Below are 22,429 nucleotides of genomic sequence, written 5' to 3'. Positions count from 1 at the left end.
CCCAGGGGCAGCCCCAGCGAGCAGGGACTCTCCCAGTCCCAGGAAAGCAGGAGGGAAACTTCCGACAGACCAAATGCAAGAGAACTGGATCCTGCAGCCCTTAACACTGCTCCTGGGCCCTATATAAGTAAAAGAGCCGTTTATTTAATTGTATCCGTTTTGCAGAGACAAGTCCACGTGATCTCTCCCTCCGGAGGTTCCAGTGTTGGCAGAGCGTCTCAGGCTGGAGCAGGGCCCGGAGCCCTGGGCGTCAGCCCCTCTCGCCTGCGCTGCTCTCCTCCCTCAGGGTCGGCTGGTGGGGGGAGGCGGCCGCAGTGGCCGCAGCGGCCGCGGCCTCTTTCTCCTTCTGCCTCAGAGCGGCCGCCTTCTTCTCCTGCTCGGCGTGGCTCTTCATGTGAGCGCTGCGGCTCTTCACCTTGTAAAACACCCTGTAGCCGGGAAGGAGGGGCTCCAGTAAGAGGTCTGTCTCCACCCCTGGGACCTCCAGGCTAGAGCACCTGCGTGCGTGCGTGTATGTCTCTGTCTGTTGCGGGGGCTCCCCGGCCCTTCTGGCTTGCTCCGCGCCACGTGGTCCAGCCCCACCCTCCAACAAGGGGACCGATGGGCTCCCGATTCAGTGCCATCATCCCTCTTCTAAAAGCCGCCAAGGGACGTCACCGGGGAAACCCTCTGAGCCAATGAGGAGACAGGGCGAAAGCTGTGACTCCTCCTCCTCCCCAGGAATCGACGTCTGCCCCTCCCCCAACCGCAGCCAACCTACCAGGTCCCAGTGGAGACTGGGTCTGCCTTCTTACCTGCCACATTTTTTACACGGAAAAGTGTTCTCCTGATTCTGGCTCTTATTAAATGGCTCTGGTTTTTTCTTCTTCTCCGAAAAAGGAAGTGCCCTACGTGACTTCCCTGGCCCCTCCCTTGGCTTCTCTGAGGCCTGGCCACCTGCAGATCCAGGGGCATTGGATTCGTGGCTTCGAAGGATGAGGATGTCATTGGCCTGGAGAGGGTCAAACAAGGAGAGCTAAGAGATATGGGGAAGAGAGGATCCCGAATTATGGAATATCAGTGAACAGAGGGCTTTTAAAGATCATACACTCATTCCAAATGGTCCCCTAGCATCCTCTTGAATCTTTCCAGTGACAAGGCACTCACAGCTCTGTTTTCACAAATTGCTGGTACCATAATTACGTGGGACAGCCCTAGCTGCTATAAGGACTTCCTGATGCATCTGACAGGGGTCTTGGTGTCTCTGTTAATGACGTGGGTTCATGTTTTCAGTCACTTAGTCTATTCAGGACTTCATTCCATAAATGACCTTCAAATCTGTGTAACATGCCAGGTTACACAGGGGATAGAGAGGTGACAGGAGCCCCTGCCATCAGAGAACTCACAGTCTGAAGGGACAAACATGCAGGCAGTTAGCTCCTGACAACATGAGCCACCATGGGAAACGCCAAGCAGGTGCCAGAGAGCACAGGACGCCTGGTGCAGACCTGGAGAGGTGCCGCTCAGGGTATGCGAACCATGGACCTCGGGTTAGGGGAGCCCCAGATGGCCATTAGGAGTCACACACGTGTGCACTGGATCAAACCACACAGGAAAGCATTCATAAAAGTTCAGCAGAACTCAGTGGCGTGTGCACACTGAGCACAGCTCTTGGAGGAGCACAGACAAGGCTCAGAAGGGAGCAAACAGCTGTGTGTCTACAGTTTGTGAGGGTTTTCCTGCAAGTTTAAGTGTACAACACAAATTAAACAAACAAAGACTCTCATAGTAGTTCCGTAGCAGACCCTACCCAGCCCTCTCTCTCTTGGGGGACCTCTTCCTGACAAGGAACAGCTCTGGCTGGTATGTCTTGCTTCTTGGCCTGTGATGTGGTGGACAGAACACTGCACTAGGAGGAACTGGGGTGGGACCTCAGGCAAGTCACTTAGCATCTCTGAACCCAGCTTCCTCCATCGGCAAGGTGGGGGCTAACACTTTATGGGGTTATCGCGAGGGATGAATGAGATAATGAACAGGAAAGCACTTCGCAGACAACATGCGTGAGGGGCCGTTGTCGTTATTCCCATTGTCTCAGCTCAGTTTCAGAATTCTTGTCAGGGACACGGCTCTCTTAGGGGGAGCCCTGTCTGAACTGTAAGTCAGGAATGCTTCCCCAGTGTCCCACACACCTGGGTTTTCACAAAGCCTTTTTCCTCTGTGACTCAGATACAGAAGCGGTATAGTGTAAAATTAATAGCGGATTCTGGAGTCAGGCTGCCTACTAGCTGTCTTACCTTGGACCTCAATTTCCTTCTCTGTAAAATGGGAATAATGACAGTACCTACTACATGGAGCTATGAGGATAAAATGAGTTAACAGCATGAACTATCTAGTGCTTTCCTGCCCTGATGATGATGATGATGTTCCTGCTCTGCCCTCCCTCCCACAGCCCGAGGCCCAGCTCCAGCCGTCCTCCTGGCCCTGGGCTCCCCCAGTCACACTTACCGACTCATTGGCCTGTAGTGTCTGCGTGGCTTTGACAGCCGCTGCCCGCCGGCTTCGCTCTCGCCCCTCTTCCTGCTCCGCCTTCTCCTGGGTCTCTGGCATCTCTTCCTCCTCCTTTCTGGTCTCCTTTACTTCCTTCTTAGGCTCTAGCCTCTCTTCACTTGGGGACTCTCTTCTGGGAGGAGGCACCCTGGGGAACTTCTGGGAAGTCTATGGGGGACAAGAGCAGGGCAGTGAGCCTACGGCTCAGTCATGCGGCCACATGCACTGATTCTGACCCGGCCAGGGGCTCACTGGGCCCTGCTAGTCCTGCTAGCCTGGCCTGGACCAGTGCGGCCTCCTGTGCTAGACTCTATACTCTCCCACCGCTAATCCACCGGTAAAATGAGAGAGAGCCCTGAGGCCTGGAAGCCCTCAGGATGAGACCAAGCACTTGAGATGGAGCTGGGGCAGGGAGGGAGCATGCCAGTCCCTCCCCACAGGCCACCTGTCCTCTTGGGTGTGTCCAAGAGACACATTCTAGGGCAGGGTGGTCTGGTGGAACCAGGCAGCAGCCTCGAGCTCCATTCTAAGCTATCTTTGTAACGTTTCCTGTATCTCTACCCCCTTCCCATCTGCAAGTGGAACTAAATCACTCCCTGTCTTAGAGCAGCATGTCACCAAGTGTGGACTTGTGACCCCAAGATGGTATTAGGTGGATACATGGACACAGAATTAAATAACATTCTCTTTTCACAAAATTGAATAACGTTCTCTTTTCACTTCTCTTTCAATCCTGATTATGTCAAGGACAAAGTCTCGAGTTGGTATTAATGTGTCTTTTATACTGTTCTAGACTTAACAAGGAGAGGTCAGGCCTCATCTCAGAGGCTCGGCAGGTAATAGTATCTGGCTAGAATTTAATAACATTGTTTGGTTTTCATATATATTTATTTTTACCAGTACCTTCTATGGCAAGCAACACCGGTTTTCTATTTATGATTGTGATATAAAGCTTCCCTTGAGTAAAAAATGGGTTGATTTAAAGAAAAATATTAAAAGCACAAGTGGTGTATGGACATGACAAAAATAGTAATGGTGCCATGTGGTAGGATGCAGAATTCATAAAGGTGATACAAGCAGAATTCATAAAGGTGATACAAGAATGACTAAAGTTTAGGAAAAAGTGTTAGAGGTCTGCTACGAGGGGACAATAAGTCAATGCTGGTGCAAATATTGTTTTTTCCCCCAATGTTCTGCATCAACACAATATATTATTACGATGACACTGGAAGATAGAGAGGGGAACCCAAAGGTCCAGGGCCAGTATCCAGGACATCAGCTCCCTGGGGCTGTCAGGGACACTGCCTTCCTCTCTTTGCCCTCCAGGGAGTCCTGGAGAGCTTGGCCTCAGGCTCCCACCTCAGCCTAAGCAGCTGAGGCAGGGAAGGGAGTCACCTTAATATCCACTTCAACCTCTTCCTGGGCTGACTTTTCATCACTTGTATCCACATCCCCGAAGGTTAGCGTCCCATTGCGGCCAATCTTCACCTGCTTCTTGTAGGTGTAGTAGAACTCCACACACTGGGCCACGGTCTTGGTTTGGATCTGGTATGAAGCCAAAACTGAGGTCAGAGTTCCTGGTTCAGCTCACCTGCCTGGGGGCACTCCAGCCTTTCTTATCCCTGCATGCCCCTCCGTTAACCTTAGCAAACACTAAACCCAATAAACCCAGGAAATAAAAGCATGTCTCCAACACCTGCTCTGCACAAACCACTGACCAATTCAACACTTCAGCACTAGTTTTTTTTAAAAAGCTAAAAAGGACAACATGGAGCCATTGGGGAAATTTGAATACGGATCATGTATTAGAGAGCATTATTGTGTCAGTTTAAATTTCTTGGGTGTGATAATGGTACTTTGGTTTTGTAGGAGAATATCTTTGTTTTAGGAAATATTTAGGTCAAATGTCATGATGTCTAACTTTTAATGATTGGTTAAAACAGAATACCTGTGTGTGTTTATTTACGGACACAGAGAGACAGCAAATGTGGCAAATGTTAACAACTGGTAAATCTGAGAGGTATATGGGTGTCCATTATACTATTCTTTCCATTTTTCTGTAAGCTTGAGATTTTTCAAAATGAAAAGTTAAAGGGGAAAAAGCCTGGGCACCATCCACATTCAAAGCCAGACTAGACCTGGCAACACAGCCTCTCTACATCAATCGGAGCAAACAATTTCATTCCTCTTGAGGGAGCAGTGAGGACAGAGAATTGTCAACTGCCGTATGTTGGGGAGGAACTCAGGGGAGACTAACACGTAAGCCCTGGAAAGCCTGAAGAGGAAGCAGGAGGCTAAGTCTTGTTCTAACTCTACCACTAAATGGCTGTGTGGCCTTAGGCAAGGCTCTTGGTGTGAAAGTAGTGAGTGGATGAGACCAGATGATCCCCAAGGGCCACCCAAGCTCTGAAACCCTAGCCCTCCTGTTTCACAAATCCATTTGGCCACTGGGTTTGGTTTCTGGACTACCTCCCCCTGACCCCCAAGCTGTTTTCTCTGACTCTCCCCCATCTCCTCAGACTCCCAGACTGCTCAGCCAGCTGCTGGGCTGCACTGGGAACTGGGGTGTCCTGTCCACAGAGCCCAAGGGGTCAGTGAGGGCCCTCTGTGCATGAGCAGGAAGCAGACATGACTCATCTCCCAGGAAAGGCCAAGTCACAAATTTATTAACTAGATCCTGTTTACACTTTTACTATCAATTCCCTCTGATCATCTGTTAGCCTGACCAATGGTCTGCTCTTTTCATTAAGGCATTAGGGGCACCTCAGTGAGCTTCACTGAGGCATGTACTTCCTGGCAATATTGCCCAATCAGGGAGCCCAGCAAACGACTGTCCTCACAACAGGGCCCTTGTAGGAGAATTTGTCAGCACTTGGTCCAAGCCCCAGGGCGTCCCTGGTATAACCTACAATCCCAGGAGGAAAGAACACATTCTGGGAAGCACTCTTCCCTCAGCTGTCCACACAGCTCACTCTCGCCATAGCCCAGACTTTGTGAGACAGGGCTGGTGGGAAGATGCAAGCCCTTGGATTAGCATATCATTCTCCCAGAAGAACACAGGGGCAAGACAAGAGAATCTAGGAAAACTAGGCCCAGGCTTCTGCTACTCTGTCAGCTGAGTTACTGGAAGGAAGCCCCGGGCCTGACAGGAAGTGGGCAGAAGCCCCCTAGGTCAGTTATAGTCACTTGCTAGCTCTCGGTCCCCTCATCTTGGGGTGACTTCTCCTCCCACTACTTGTGGCCTTTGAAGTACTCCAGCCCCTTAGGATGGCTCACCTCTGCTTGCAGCCCCCCTTCTCTTCCTGTTCTCCCTTAGGCAAGTCACTATTTATTTGGTGCCACTGGACTGAGGGCCCCGCTCAGGACTGAGACTTCAGAGTGTGGCCACCCTACCCTAAGGTGAGGGAAGGGGCTTAGAACCAAGGGGGAAAAGGCCTGATCATTTCCATTCTTGTTTTGTTTAGGAAAAAATGTCTCTGGGGACTTCCCTGGTGGCGCAGTGGTTAAGAATCCGCCTGCCAATGCAGGGGACATGGGTTCAAGCCCTGGTCCGGGAAGATCCCACATGCCGCGGAACAGCTAAACCCGTGCGCCACAACTACTGAGACTGCGCTCTAGAGCCCGCGAGCCACAGCTCCTGAGTCCACGTGCCACAACTACTGAAGCCCGTGCGCGTAGAGCTCATGCTCCTCAACAAGAGAAGCCACCGCAATGAGAAGCCCGCACGCTGCAACTAAAAAAAGCCTGCGTGCAGCAACGAAGACCCAATGCAGCCAAAAATAAATAAATAAATGTATTTAAAAAAAAAAGAACGAAAGAAAAAGAAAAAATGTCTCTGAAGCTACTTAGTGGCATTGACCTAACTGCTTTGTAAGAGGTCTTGGTAAGCAATTGCAGGGCCCCCCCACCGGCAGAGGGAGCCCCCGAATGATGTAGGCAGCTCCTGCCCCTCTCTTGCCCCCAAAACAGAGCCCCAGCTCACCAGCTTCTGCACCAAGAAGAAATCCTTCTTGTAGATGGCAATGCCCTTGTTGAACAGCTTCCTCTCAGCCATCTTCCACTGGTCGGAGCCTGCAAGGCAAAGAGGAAGCCAGGGTAGTGAGGGGGTGGGACTGTGAGCACTGCGGGGGCAATTCTGACCAGCAGAAAAGTGTGAGGTCATCTAGCCGCTGTCTCTGCAGGCGTTCAGAGCTGGCTCCACATCCTGCTTCTGCCACTTACTAGCCATGTTGCTTAGCCTCTGAGCCTCACTTTCCCCACTTGTGAAATGGGAACTAGTAATAGAAGCCACCTCACCAGCTGTCGTACAGACTCAGTGAGACAATGCATGTGGAGCCCTTGGTGATATACCTGGCACAGACGGGATGCACCACTTGACGGGGGTTGATACTAGGGACTGCTATGAATATGCCACTTGGTCAATGTCCCTCTGAAAGCACAGTCCCCAGAATGGGACATGGCACTCCAGGGGTCCTCTTAAGTTCCAGCACCTGATGCCAATTTGGATGGCACTCCCTGGGTTCCTGCCCCTTATACCCACACCCTGGGCTCTTTTACCCAGATGGGCTCCCACCTGCTTATGCCCTTCTCCCTTCCCTTGCAGGGCACAGGAAGCCCCCTGAGAGCCACCCCAGCTCTGGTGTCAGTCCCCTCACACTGGATCTTGGCTTACCTGCCCCCCACCTCTCCACCCCCGCTCCACCCTGGGCTGCGACTCAGCACTGAACTGAGCCCCACTGACGCTGGAGACCCCTCGAGGCCCCAGGCCCACGCTGCCAGCCCACCTGTGTAGTGATAAGTTGCCAACGGGTGGTTGTGGAGCCGCAGGGGCTTCTTCAGTAGCAGCTTATTCAGCGTTTCCTGAAAGGGAAGTGAAGAAAAGGTCAAGGCCCTGGCAGGGGTCTTGGTGGGCAAAATTCGGACCTCTGAGTAGGGTGGGCACCCACTCTTGGCCCTCTTAACTGCGGAGGGGCAAGAGGTCTGGCAGGATGGCAAGGGCATGGGTGTTGGGTGGCTCAGGGCCTCTTAAAAGAGGAAACACATGGTCCCCAAGGCAGGCAGCCACAGATAGAGAAGGCCCTCAGTGACAGCCCCATCCGAGGGTGGGGACCCACTACCCAGTATCAGAGACTGGGGTGGACCTTGCACAGCAAAGTCTGTAGTTTGGAACCAGGGCTCCCTCAGGCCGACCCCCTACCATCCCCAACTTGGTCAGACCTTCCTGCCTGCCTCAAATCAGCTCGCCGACAGGCCTGGCTCCTGGAGAGCACACACACGGATCCCTGCCAGCCTCCCCAAGGGGCCCTCCCTCCACCAGGGGCAGTGTCTCACCAGGATGTCTCCCCTGGACTCGTGCAGACAGTGCAGGGCCAGCTCCTGGTTGGTGCCAGCTCCAGGGAAAATGCTGGAGCAGGCAGCTGTCAGCAGGTCTTCCACTGGGGAGGGAGGAGAGAAAGGCACTTTTAGGGCTGGGCTGGGCAGGGCTGCATGGGGCGGAGCCTAGCCCACCCACTGCCCAATAGCCAGCCTTTGCCTGCTGGCTCGTGACCTCTCACCTTGCCTCTGCTTCTCCTGGCTGCTCTCTAAGTCCTCCCATGGCTGCCACACCAAGTCGGCCTTGTGGGAGTCTGCGGCTGCCAGGGCGCGGTCCCTCATTGAGGGGATTTCTGCTTGGAACCGGGAGCCCACGTTGATCCGTCTGCAGGGGCGGAAAGGGCAGGGAGTGAGGCTTCACCATGTGGGGATGGGGAACCCTACTTCCTCCCTGAGGAGGGAGAAGATGCAGGGGTAGCTGGCAGAGGCTGAGCGCGGCAAGGCTTCAGCTGGGTGTAAGGGAACCTGGCTTCTATGAGGACAGCCTGGCAAGTGGCACCTGGTGCTGTCAGAAAGGCAAGGCCCAGAGGTTGGAAAGGGGAGAAAAAGCTCCAGGTTTACAGACAGGGAAAGACTCTTGGACTGCCCTTCTAATTCTCCTCAGAGGCAAATTCAAACTGAGCTGGTCCTTTCCTTCCCTGTGACTTCCACACAGAAGCTGGGGTGGGGATCAGTGAAGCCCAGGGCTAAGTGCAGAAGCCCAGAGAGGTCTGCTCAGCCCCCAGCCCACAGAAGCCTCCTCTTCCTCGTAGGGCCCACCTGCACGCACCGGACTCCAGCTGGCCACCCTCACCCCCTGAGCCAGAGGCTGGGCTGAACTTACGGCTCGATGCTCACTGGGGTGGCCTCCCCCATCACAGAGAGGACAGGCGGGGTGACTTCAGCGCTATCTATGGGACAAAAGGCAGGTTAGTAAATGGCACCCTCTGCCCTTCAGCAAAGCCACCCTCTCCAACCCTAGGTGGCTGCTCTTTACGCACAAGAGCCACAGCAGTGACTCTGAGGTTCACACTGGGAAATCAGGCACCCTGAGTCCTGGCTCTGCAGCCTGCAATTGTGACAACTAGCTGTGACTTTACCAAATATGTGGGTGCCTCCGTTTTCACGCCTGCTGAAAGGGGCTGTTGCTACCTATCTCCCTAGGTTGATGTGAGGATCGAATGAAATCATGCACAAAGCTGAGCCCTCGATAAATATTAGCTACTCTTATTACTACTGCTACCAGTTCCACTACTAGAGCCATGTTCTGCCCCGGGAGCGCCCACAGTACAGCATTAAGTCCAGCATTCAACTATGGTTGCTCTAGTAGAGAGGCTGAAACTTCCGCCACACAAACGAGGTGGTGAAGGAGATCACTGTTTCATAATTATCTTCTCACTTCCTTGCTGGGTTCTCTGCCTTGGTTTCTCCCGAGCTAATCTTAACGCCCTGTGTGATCAAGACACTCTCTTGCTCCAAAAGCAAAATCTGCTGACTCCCCTCTGCAACCTGAGAGAAAACTTCAACTCCTCAGCTCAGTGTTCAAGGCGGTTCCCCTGCCAGCTATGCATCCCACCACCGCCTTGCCTGGACCGTCCATCTTTGCAGGCCGCTCCCTCATGGCCCCTCGCGCTCCCTGCACAGTCCCACCTCTGGGCCTTTGCACCTCTCCTTTCTTCTGCCTAGTGTGCCCTCCCCACCTGCTTCCTAGTTCAAGCTCAGCTTTAACCCCACCCTCTCCTCAATAAATGCTTTCCTCACCACTAGGGCTAGCAGCCTCTGCAGGCTTCACTCACTGACTGCTGATCCCACTCTGCCTGAAACTTCTGCTTTCCTGTCTCCCAGGCTTTCAAGTCAACGCCCTAATAACCCAGCACTCTCTTTAGAACAGACCACGGTGTCCCACACATTACTGGTGCCCTCACAGGACCCAGTTCAGGCTTTACACCTGAGTGCAAGAAAATCCTCATGGATGGACAGACCTCTTCTTTGCCGCCAAGCTGGTCTCAACAGCGACTTCTTCCTGCACAACCCAGGCATGGAGAGAAGCTTCCAAGCTTCCAGTAGAAGTGGAAGAGCCAAAGGCCAGCCAGGCCAGGGTGAGCCATTTCTCACCCAGACACTAGAGGGCACCAGAGAGGCATGCCACGATGAGGTCAGGGTCAGAGGTTAATCCCGGGACCGCACTGCCTCACCTCTGTGCTACCTCTGGTCGGGATTACTCTCCATCTTCTCTATCACCCTGAGATAGGATTATCCCATTTTTCAGGGGAAATGAATTCTTGTATGGAGTGGGCAACATTTTTCAGCAATTCACCACCCAGGCCAGCCAAAATGTCTGCTCTGGGCCAAAATGACTGTTCGAGACACAGGAGACAGCATCTGCCACCTGTCTTAATTTGTTCTTAATTTGTCTTAATTTGGTCTTAATTTGTTCTATTAAGAACAAATGTGACACACCAGGCACAATGTAAAGTGCTTTACGTGTATTAATGCATCTGGACCTCACCACAACACTCTGAGGTAGCTATTAGGTTGAACCATAGGAAACTGCTGTTTGTGGTTCTAAAAATAGCTGAATACATATTGGCAATTTCATCATTAACCAAACACTACTAACATCCTCATTTACATGCTGAAGAAACTGAGACCCAGGGAGTTTAAATCACTTCCACAGGGGATGGAACAGTAAATTGTGGAATTGGGATTTAAGTCCAAGCAGTTGGGCTGACACCTCCTCTCCCCAACCACAGCACGTACTTGAGCCAGGACAACCTCCTTCTCTCTCTCAAAGGAGACAGTAGAAGTAGCGCCCCTTTTCCCATGGCATGCCAGCCCAACCCCGGCAGTGCCAGAAGCTGAGTCTTCCCTACCCACCGCCCTCCCACAATGCCTGCCCTCATGGCTGCTGAGGGGGGATCACTCACTAGACCGGAGCAGGGTGCGATGGGCACTCTTTGGCGTGATGGGAGGAGGGGCTGGGATGCTGCTGGTTGACATGATGGCATTGAAATAGAGTCCGGAGCCTTCCCGCACGGGGCTGAGGATGGGGGGTGGTGTATAGGGGGGCAGCTCAAAGCTCCGCTCAGAGGGGTGGTCAGCCAGGCGGACAGGGGAGCGCAGGTGGCTCTGGTACGGGGTGATGTTGGAGTAGACGGGAGGGGCGATGAAAGTGCCCGCCTTGGTGGGGATGATCAGAGGCTCAGGCCTCGGCCGCTGCTTTGGTTTCCGCACTGAAGGTTCCCCCTCCAACTTGACGTTCATGTCCTCAGCCTGGAGAAGGAAACAGGCCAAGATGGCTCAGCCACCTACAACCTGGGAAAAACTGAAGTCTTTTTTTTTTTTTTTTTTTTTTTTGTGGTACGCGGGCCTCTCACTGTTGCGGCCTCTCCCGTTGCGGAGCACAGGCTCCGGACGCGCAGGCTCAGCGGCCATGGCTCACGGGCCCAGCCGCTCCACGGCACGTGGGATCTTCCCGGACCAGGGCACGAACCCTTGTCCCCTGCATCGGCAGGCGGACTCTCAACCACTGCGCCACCAGGGAAGCCCCATAAAAACTGAAGTCTTGACCACTGCTTGCCAGTTTCACCTTTGGAACTTAGTCTGCCCACCACACCCACTAAGGCAAGCCTGACACAGGAAGCAGATCCTAACGCCCTTCTTACTGTCTCCTCTAGGGCAGGGGTCAGCACACTGTCTCTGTCAAGGGCCAGATAGTATGTATTTTAGGCTTCGTGGGCCACACACATATTCTTTGGTGCATATTCTTCTTCTTCTCCTGACCCCACCCCCTGCCCTTTTAAAAGAATCCTTTGATAAGTGTAAAAAACAGTCTTAGGGCTGGATTTGGTTCACCGATCATAGCTGCCAACCCCTGCTGTAAAGTATGCTACAGGGCAGGGAACTATTGTAGTTAAGGGCCAGGCCCTGGAACTGGATTGCTTGGACTGGGATCTATTTCCTTTAATTACCACTTAAAATACTTAACTCTGTGTGCATTATCATTTTTAACATGGAAATAACAAACGCCTACCTAATGGGGTAGCTATAAGGACTAAATAAATTAATACATGGAAATCACTGAGAACAGTACCTGGTACATAGTAATTACTCAATCAATACTGACTGCTATCACTACTTAAACCCCAAGCTCTGCATTAGATGGAGGCCCATATCGCGTGCCAAGACCCAAGCTAGGCATGGGACCACAGAGTGAACAGGACAGCCCTGTCCTTGAAGAACTTTTATTCTCATAGTATCAGTCCTACCTTTGCTGTCAAATGTTAGTCCTTCTGGCTTACACTTCTCCCTGCTTGGCATGCCTTGTGGGCCTCCATACAGAATAGAGGGCAGGGCTGTACAGGAATAGAGGCCTTTCCTTGCTGCATCCCTCTCCTCTCAAGAGAGAATGGAGGCCTACATGAGTGAGTGACATCGATCATCTCCCTGGGTGCACAGGTGAGACTGGCCACACTGACTGGGCCCAGGAACAACAGGCTTTCTCCCCGTCCCAGGTTCCAGCTCCCACAAGACCTTCCAGCAGAGGGCCCTGAGTCCCCATGAGCCTTGGCCATGTCTTTTAGCCATCTGTGCCCTCTCTGCTCTTCTACAGACTAGGAAGAAATGACATTGCTCATTCTCTCCCCCTAAGGGGAACAATATGATTGCACAGAAAAAAATGCAGTGGAGCCAAAGGCCCCCAAACTTCTAGACAAGAAATCTAACATGAACTCAAGCTAGCTGTAATGATTTGTGATTTTATAGGGAAAATGGATTTAAACTATTCTAAATATTTGACAATATTTTTCATATTGATCGTTTGTTTATTTATTTATTTAGGCTGCATTGGGTCTTCGTTTCTGCGCGCGGGCTTTCTCTAGTTGTGGCGAGCAGGGGCTACTCTTTGTTGCAGTGCACGGGCTTCTCATTGCGGTGGCTTCTCTTGTGGAGCATGGGCTCTACTAGTGTGGGCTTCAGTAGTTGTGGCTTGCGGGCTCTAGAGCACAGGCTCAGTAATTGTGGCGCACGGGCTTAGCTGCTCCGCGGCATGTGGGATCTTCCTGGACCAGGGCTCGAACCCATGTCCCCTGCATTGGCAGGCGAATTCTTAACCACTGCGCCACCAGGGAAGCCCTCATATTGATTTTTTAGGTGTGATGACATAGGAAGGAAGGAAGGGAGGAAGGGAGGGAGGGAAGGAAAGAATCCTTATGTATGGTGTACTTCAGGTACAAAATCAAAGTATTTATGGATGGAATGATGTGATGTTTGGGATTTGCTTCAAAAAAAATCCAGTGGCAGGGAGAAGTAGAGGTACAAATGAAAGAAGATTGGTTGTATTTTGAAAACTGTAAAAGAGGGTGATGGCTAAATATTAGGACTCATTATACCATTTTCTCTACTTCTGTGCATGACTGAAAATGTCTGTAACACAAAGAGAGAGAGAGAAAGAGAAAGAGAAAGACCTCCCCAAAAGCCTGGTATAGTGAGAGTCCTCAGGCAGGATTCAAGGGATCCAAATTCCAGGGTAAGCTCTGCCACTACTTGGCTGTATGATCTTAAGTAAGCCTCTGGCCTTTTCTGGACCTATTTCCTCATCTATGAAATGGGTATGTTGAGCTGTGTAGTTGCTCAGGCTCTTTCCTGCCATCCTCAGGACAAGCTGCCCAAGGCTGCAGCCTCCACCACAAACTCTCCCCCAACCAGAGAACAAGATTCCAGAGAGCAGAGACTGTGCTACTCAAGATGATCTTGGGGCTCTCCTTTCTGTTATAGACAACAGGCACGCAGGCCAACTCTCCAGTTGCGAATGACTAATAAAATCTAGATGCTGTACAAAACCACATTTCTGCAGGTACCAGAGAACAAATTAGTTGGCAAAGAATTAAAGGGCCAAGATCCAGGGGAAAAAAAGGAAAGCCAAAAAGGTGAGCCCAGCATTTAGAATTGTGTTTTCCCTAGAGATAGATGCTGTTATGGAAGAGACAACGGAGAGGCTGAGAAACTGGGTAAAGCTTTTAATAAATTCAAGGAGCCAGCAGAATAAAAACTGGAGTTTAGAGCTTGCCAAGGAAGGAGAGCCTGGTGAACCCCTAGGCTTTGGATTGGGACTCCAAAGGGCTAGACCCTCAGAATAAAGGTGAATCAGATATAGATTAGTTCTCAAATGGAATAATGCCCCGCTTCAAATCATCTGATTAAGTTAAAGTAATCCAGGATTGCTTGTGCTCTTTGCTACCTGTCAGATGCAAAGACAAATCCTCTCCAGTAGAGGAGAACAGCATCCAGAGTCTCTAATTACCTCAACAATTTTTCATATATAATGTCTGACATTCAATAAAAAATAGCCAGATATACAAAAGAGTAAGATGTGACTTAAAAACAAGAAATAGCAGATAATAAACACAGACCCACAGGGATCCCATTAACGGAGCTATGAGACATAAACTTTAAGAAGACTATGCTTGGGAATTCCCTGGTGGTCCAGTGGTTGGAACTTGGCGCTTTCACTGCTGGGGCCCATGTTCAATCCCTGGTCGGGGAACTAAGATCCCACAAGTCATGCGGTGTGGCCAAAAAAGGAAAAAAAAAAAAAAAAAAGAAAACTACGCTTAAGTTGTGCAATAAAATAAAAGGCAAGGTTGAGAATCTCATCAAAGAACTAGAAACTCTAAAAATGAACCAGATGAAAAATCAGGTTACTGAAAAATAAAATAACTGAAAACAAGAGTTCAATGAATGGGCTTAACAACATATTAGACACAGCTAAAGAGAGAACTGGTGAACTGAAAGACAGGTCAGACTTAAAAAAAAAGAAGAAATGGAAAACACAGAAAAGTGCATGACAGACAAAATAGGGGATACAGTGAAAAGCACTAACAAAACGTGTAACTGGAGTCCCAGAAGGAGAGGAGAGAGAATATGGAGCAGAAGCACTCTAAACAGGATAAATACAAAGAGATCAATACTTAGGTTTCACAGCAAAACTGCTGAAAACCAATGACAAAAAAAAAAAAATCTTAAAACAACAAGATAAAAAGATACCTTACATTCAAAGGAGCAACAATATGGATTATAGTGATTTCTCAATACTGTACCTACAATAGAAGCCTGAAAACAATGGAATGACATCTTTAAAGTGCCAAGAAAAAAAAAAAAAAACTACCAACACAGAATTCTCTACCCAGCAAAGTTATCCTTCAAAAATGAAGATGAAATAAAAACATTTTCAGACAATCAAAGACTAATAAAATTTATCACTAATAGACTCACACTAAAGGAACTAAAGGAAATACTAAGGGATGCTCTTCAAACAGCATATAAATGAACTGAGATGGAAGCTTGGAGATATGAGAAGAAATAAAAAGCAACAAAACACTCTTAAGTATTTGAATAAATCTAAAATGAACAACAACTGAACAAAACCATAATGTTATAATGTCCTATCAATGTTACAATATAGGGAGAATGAAAAGTCATGTCAATAATTCTACAAGTTAGGGGTTAGGGGAAAATGGAGTTAAAGGGTTATAAGAACTCTGCATTGTCCAAGAAGAGGCAAAGCACTAACTTACGTTAGATTTCAATAAGCTAAGAATGCATTTTAATCTCTAGGAACGCTTCTCAACCAGAGGATTCAGCTCTAGTGTCATAAGGCATTCACTATGTAATAAGTTGACTTCTCTCCTACACCTCTAGAATGGTACTAGCTATGTACCATCCTCCAGATAATTGAGAAAATGGTCACTCAAATCCCCTTCTGTAGGGCTTAATTCTCTAATAGAAATCCAGGTAATAAAGGCCGCTATGGTAATCACTGAAGGAGTAATACATAAGTATATAACTAATAAATTAATAAAGAGGGGAAATGGAATAACAAACCCAATCAATCCAAAGGAAAACAAAAAAAGGGAAAAAAAAGGAAGAAAGAAAAGGCAGGATGGGATAAGTGGACAGCAGATTTAAACCAAAGTTTATCAGTAATTACATTAAATGTAAACTGTATCAATGCTCTAACGAAAAGACAAAGGTTGTTAGAACAGATGATAACAAACCCCAATTACAAATCCAGTTGAAAGATATACCTTAAGTAGAAGGATACAGAAAGGCTGAAAGTAAAAAGATGGAAAAGATACACATCCCATCCTCCTCCCACCCACACTAAGGGAAAGAAAGAGAAATATCTGACAAAGTAGACTTTAAAAGGCAAAAAGATTACTAAAAATAAAAACAGAAACATTTCATGATAAAGTGTCTAACTAATCCAGTTCTAAATAAGTATGCAATTAACATTGCATCAAAATGTATAAAACTAATACTGACAGAACTAAGAAAAAAAAGACAAAACCTCAGTCTTAGTGGGAGAGTACAACATACATGTTTGTACTGACAGAACAAGCAAACATTTCTATATCCCAGTACCTAGCACAAGGCCTGACCCACATTAGAGGCCAAATCAAAATTTGCTGACCTGAAATAAAAGAGATTCATACATTCTGGATTTTCCTAAACAGTCCAAATTTCAAGTATAAAATTGTCTCTTTGTCCCTCATAAGTTCATTTGTCCAAAAGTTTTGTTTGGAAAATATAAATAATATCCCCATGGGTGACTTGAATCCCTCCTATACTGCCATGTTCTCCTTTTTCCCATATAATATTAGGTCACCAGGAGCACCCAGGTGCTGAGCTGCTTGCATGGGGCGCCTCTCATACCTGAGCTGGGGCATCAGTCCCGGGGATACGGGTGGACCGCCTGCGGGTGACGATGACCGACGGCTTGTGTTCAGTGGGGTTCTGTTCAGGACCCTTTCCATCCTCGTCAACACCTCCAGCTTGGGCTGCCTCAGTTGGGTCCACAGCCCGCACAGGCACAGACACTGGGATTATGAGGGGTACCATCCCGCTGTCCTCTCGTGCTCGCTTGGCAGCTAAGGAAGGCTCAGAAAACTCCACCCCACACTTGGCAGTTGAAGCCAATACACTTTTCCGCTTCTCCTCAGAGCCACTGGCATCCTGGAGAAGGAGAGAGAGAGGAAATGGAGATGGTTAGAAGGTAAGTCCTGATCTGCTGGTCCGGGACCCCTAATCCCGTTTGATTCAGGGACTCAAACACCCATGATGGTTCCCAGTGGTCTTTGGCAACCTGGCCTTTCCCTGACCACCTTTTCCCCCACCATATTCCCAAATACTCTCCATAACCTCCCTTCTGCCAGGTTCTCCCATCCTGGCCTGGAGCAGGAATCCCCAGATGGCCAACTCAGGCCAAAAGTGGCTAATCGATGTGTTTTGTTTGGTCTACACGGTGCATGGCATGTGAAATAGTATCTACATATTCAAAACATATCTCTGCAAAAGAAAGCAAGCAAGGAACCTGTGCCAAGGTAAGGGTGGTCTTTGGATCTATTTCCCCACTGGCAACTGGCTGGAGTGAAGTCAAGTTCTGCAGCCTCCTACATATAGGTCTGGCCCTATAGGCTTCGAGGGTTGAGACCTCCAGTGAGGGAAGGGGCAAACACTGGCTTTGGAGTCAGATACTAGCTTCTGTCCTACCTTTGTGACCTTGGGAAATCCCACTTGGGCCTTAGCTTCTTTAGCAATAAAATGGGATAAACGCCAGCATCCCTTTCACAGGGTTTGATGAGAAATTACTTGTGATCAAAGATAAGAAACTCCAAGTACAACGTAGGTGCTCAAATTCTATTCATTCTTCTTCCCCATTTAGATTGTCTTTTCTTTCCAATCAACTTTATTGCTGTATAATTTACACACAACAGAATGCACCTATTTTTAATTATAGTTTTTTTTTTTGTTTTTTTTTTTTTTGCGGTATGCGGGCCTCTCACTGTTGTGGCCGTTCCCGTTGCGGAGCACAGGCTCCGGACGCGCAGGCTCAGCGGCCATGGCTCACGGGCCCAGCCGCTCCGCGTCATGTGGGATCTTCCCGGACCGGGGCATGAACCCGTTTTCCCCTGCATCGGCAGGCGGACTCTGAACCACGGCGCCACCAGGGAAGCCCTTAATTATAGTTTGATGCATTTTGACAAGCATAACAACCTGTGCAACCACTACCACATTCCTGTCTTTTAGCATACTGGATCTGGAAATGGTTTCACCTCCCTCTACTTCCAACCCTGCAAGTCCCAAATGAAGAAGGCAACCCACGATGGTGTATTGCATTTTCCTGCCTGCAACCCTGCGTGTGTATAAAACCCATCTACCCTTCAGGTATGGATACACCTACGTAGAGGTTCTTTGCATGCAGAGAGTTCAGAACTCCCTGAAATGGATGGGTTCTTTCATTTCCTTCAATGAAGGGAGAAAACTGCCCTTGTGACCCTGGAGTCACTTGCTCTCCCCTGGCCCCAGACACAGCTCGCCCTGCCCTCCGCCAGGTCTGTCCCCAGCCCATGCCACTCTCACCTTTGTGTTCTGCAGTGAGGCCAGCTCCACTGCCTTCTGGGCCAGGGTCAGCAAATTGGCCTCCTGGGACGCCCGGCGCCTCCGTCGAGTGCTCTGGATCACCCCACCCCGTAGCACCTGCCCACAGTCCCCTGTGCCCACAGCCCGCGTGCCCTCCTCGCTGCCCATGGCGGGAGCCTCCCGCTCCCGGCCATTGGGTGCCAGTCTCTCCCCGTCCGACAGCAACTGCGACTCCCTCAGCTCCAGCGGGAATCCCAGAGCTTCAGGATGGGGCTGCCCCAGGGGGCCGGGTGGCGGCTGCTGCAGGGGCCAGTGGTGCAGGAACAGGTTGCTGGCGGGATCCTGCCCAGGTTGGGTGCCAGCCCCATCCAGGGTGGTGGAAGGCAGGACGCCCTCCTTAGAGAGGCGGCGGGAACGGCGGGGAAAGGCGATCTGGGCCTGAGGTAGCACAGGCTGCGGGGCTGACTCCTGCAGGAGGGCCTTGCGCAGTTCTGGGTTCATGTCAGGGTTTGGGGGGAAGGGGTAGGGTGCCAGGCTGTGGTGAGCCAGGTGGGACTGACTCAGTGGCCCGGCCGGCTGCAGGCCAAAGTCCTGGGGCTGCTGAGAGGGCGGCTGCTGCATGGGGTAGAAGTTCTCAAAGAGCTGCATCTGGGGCAGGGCCGCTTGCTGCTGCTGCTGCTGCTTCTGCGGTGGGAAGGCGGCGACGGGGTTGGGCGGCGACGGGCCCTGCCGGAAGACCTGCCGGTTCACCTGGTGGCCGAACGCCAGCTGGAAGGGCTGCAGGGGCAGCGTCTGGTTCGGCGGCTTCTTGGTCACATGGAAAGAGTTCAGGGGTGCCTGGGGCCGCCCAACCTCCAGCTGCACCTTCTGTGGCACCATCGGCCGCACAGCGGTCCCAAAGCGGTCCAGCTGTGGCCCCCCTGCTTTCTCCCGCTTCAGTGGCTCAGGGTGGTTATAGTAGGTGGAGACCCCCATGCCAGGATGAGGGCTTCCCTTGGGTCCACTGTAAAGGGGGAGGCTGTGGCGATTCCATGTCGAGTGGGGCGGAGGCTGGCCCGGCTGCTGCTGCCAGCCGCTGTCACTGACACCCCCAACTCCTCCACGCTCCGGGCCCCGCCCTGGAGCCATCACAGAGTTGGGCCACTTGACCGAGCCCACCTGCTGAGACAACATGGTTCGCTCAGACCCATACACCACGGAGTTCAGCAGGGCCAGGCTATTGGAAGGCGGCAGTTCGACAGGCTGGGAGGCGGGGGCAGCCCCTGCCGGACCCTCGTGCGCAAAGTAAGGCTCCTCCTTCACTCTGGACGGTGGAGGGGCCGGGGGCTGCTGTGGTGCTTGCAGGGGTTGGAGCTGCTCCTTGGGAGCTGGTTCCTGGTCCCCAAAGAGGCAACGCTTCCGCTTGTTCTGAGCCTTGGGCTGGGCCTGGAGGTTCATGGTGTGGCCAACTGGGCCCCAGCAGTGAGACCTACTTCACCAGTTGCCCATCCCCTGGGGGATGGTCCTGCTGGAAGCTTGGCCCTAGTCCAGCAGCCAGAGGGGGCAGAGGAAACGCTGGATGACGCGGTCGGGCACGGGGAGAAAGAACTGCTGGTGCTTCGTTCCTTTTTGCAGAGAGGCTCTCAGGCTCCTCTACTGTTCCCAGTTCACGATGCTCCACAGGGCCCTGGAGCCTGCAGACAGAACAGTAATAGTGTCAGCCACAGCCACCCAGGATGCCCCGGAGGGCAGCACAAGTGTGAGGGGAGGGTCTCAAGGGTCCTACAGTTCCACTGCCTCCTGGGGACAAGCCCAAAGTCACAGAGCAGCATTGGTGAGGCAGGAGCCAGGACCTTGGGGGAGCTACCAGAAGGCGGCAACATCCCCCAGGGTGCTCTGGGACCCTCCCTTGTCCCACCACCTCGCCATCCTGGTCAGTGTCCGGGACTGCTGCGTTTGGTTGTGTAACTTGCGCAATGCACAAAAGCACCCGCCGAGGGGGCAAGTGGGGCTGAGATCCAGCCTGAGCCCCTGCAGTCAAGCTGGGATAAGGGGTAACAAAGGCCACGCTGGGTTCCCTACTCGTCTGAAGCCAGGCCCCAGCCTACTGGGCAGCCAAGCAGGTCCTCTCACATCTGTCCAGGCAGTGGCCTCCCCAGTAGACCCCGCAGGAGTGTTTTCAGCCAATGCCTCCTCTGACACTCCATGCACCTCTCAGACAGGAAATGGAGAAAACGTTAGTCATTCCCAACTGTGCAGCCCATGGGTCGGGAGGTCCACCGACCTTGCAGAGTCCTGGGTCCACGTCCTTTACACTGAGGCACGTAGGTGAGGCCCCGAACGGTGTGTGCAGTCCTAACCCCACCCCTGGGAGGAGCTGCTGGGTGGAACTGTGGCTGCCAGCGTTCCCCAACAGAGCATGGAATGGAACCTGTTTTGCAACCTGGGCTGACTGGAGACAGGATCTGGTCTGGTAGCTGGTCAGCAGTCCCCACCCACCCTCCTCCACTGCCAAAGAGCTCCTGGCATCTTGAGCAAAGGAAGAATATAGCTACGATACTGAGGGGGGTGCAGATTTCTAGAGCTTAGGTCCAGAAGGTTCCTCCATGACATGGTGTGACTAAAGTGCTCACAGTGTTCCTGTGTTTGTTTTCTAACTTGATTAAAAAAAAAAAGATTGCTCTATTTATCCTGCTACAGAGGAACTGAGACCAGTATTTTATAACTTACATGTGTTTTTATTACTTACATGCAAGTTATAACTTACACCTATACCTTGCGTGTATTTTCAAAGACTTTTTCTTTCTTCAGAGAGGGTTGGTTTTGTCTTCTGTTTTGTTTGCCTCTCTGGGAAGTTGGTGAGGGTGGGAGCTACATGGCCCACCTCTTCCCCATGCTAAGATTCTGATCCTCAGCCAGTCTGTCTAGCAGAGGAGGGGAGCTCAGGAAGCCCCCGCGAATAAATCTGAAGGTCCAGGCTGACCTCAGACGTCAGAACCTAGATGCCCCAGGTCATCGTTAGTAGCCCCGGGAGTTCCCAGGAAACCAGCCGAGAGGCGCAGAGGAGGGCTGGCTGGGCATGCCGGGCAGGCTCTGGTATGAAGCTCTGGCTACACCCGGCGATGCCCCTGGCCCCAGGGAGGCGGCCGTGCTATCGCTCCTCCGCAGGCTTCCGCAGCTCCCCAGCCCTTCCCCTCCCGCGGCTGCCTTGACTCACTCCAACCCCCTGCTGCCTTTCACTTTCACCCAGCACCCAGAAGGGGAGGAACTTCCTCCTCCATTTCCTTCCTCAGCTCCCGGCCCTGCTGGGAGTGAGAGCGACTCTCCGTGCTCGCACCCCCTTTGTCTCGCATATGGAAGCTGGGGGAGGGGGAAACTAGGAGGGCATCCAAGTCGCCCAGGCCCCGCCACCGGGGGAGGATTCGGACGAGCAGCGAGTGCTGAGGCCACAGAAACCGCCTTCTGAACAAACCCCTTTCTCTTGCTTTTAAACTCTCATTTCCTGACAGCCAACCCAACACAGAGCAGAGACCCAAAAGCCAGCCCCCAGACTGAAAACAACCCTGGGCGCCATCGTGAAGCTGCAGGGTGGGGCCGTCCCGGCTATAAGAGTCCGGCTCTGCCTCTCCAATCAGAATGAACCAACTACAAGTACGTGTGTGTCTGCAGAAGCAAGACAGAGGAAGGAAGAACGTGCTGTGGGGGGGGCGGGGGGGGGGAGTTGGCAGGTCCACGTGCCTCCAGGGAACTGGGAGCCTCCCCCCCCAACCCCCGGCAGTACAGGCACCCCCCATCGCAGCCCTGTTGCCTGGTGAGCCACAGCACAGGCTTGGGGCTTGGAGGAGGGGAAGGCACACGTGGCAGATGGGTCTGAGTGCACGTGCGCGTGCGTGCCTGATGGAGGGTACCAGGCGCGGGGATGGCCGCTCAGCGCCTAGGGGAGGGCGACTGCACAGTTGGGGCTGGGGAGGTGGGGGCGGAGTCTGTGAAAGGGGATCCAAGGCAGGGCTGCTCCTGCCCCAGTCCACACTGGCTGGCCTGCAGCTGCCTGGTCAGGTCTGCTCTGCCTCCCACCCCCCACCCTACACATCGAGGGGGCCCTTCACTCCTGATACCACAGTAGGTTTCCAAACCTGAGCCAGGGACTTCTTTA

The 22,429-nt window shown here is 51.7% G+C and overlaps 1 protein-coding gene across 1 annotated transcript; it reads right to left on the bottom strand.

The window, feature by feature from the left end:
- Positions 1-250: 250 nt before the first annotated feature.
- MIDEAS (mitotic deacetylase associated SANT domain protein) lies at positions 251-19,740 on the bottom strand. Its single transcript, XM_065872072.1, has 12 exons — positions 18,298-19,740; positions 16,591-16,890; positions 10,806-11,151; positions 8,723-8,789; positions 8,082-8,224; positions 7,858-7,961; positions 7,311-7,386; positions 6,509-6,597; positions 3,922-4,071; positions 2,485-2,694; positions 795-991; positions 251-428 (listed from the first exon to the last, which is right to left on the bottom strand). Exons 1-12 carry the CDS (start codon positions 19,732-19,734, stop codon positions 251-253), a joined length of 3,297 nt encoding a protein of 1,098 aa, XP_065728144.1. The 5' UTR covers positions 19,735-19,740.
- Between the last annotated feature and the right edge of the window lie 2,689 nt (positions 19,741-22,429).

The sequence above is a fragment of the Phocoena phocoena genome, chromosome 2 (assembly GCF_963924675.1).
Source record: "Phocoena phocoena chromosome 2, mPhoPho1.1, whole genome shotgun sequence".
Lineage (NCBI taxonomy): Eukaryota > Metazoa > Chordata > Mammalia > Artiodactyla > Phocoenidae > Phocoena > Phocoena phocoena.
The sequence above is the reverse complement of the archived record's forward strand: the minus strand, read 5'-3'. Positions and strand labels throughout refer to the sequence as shown.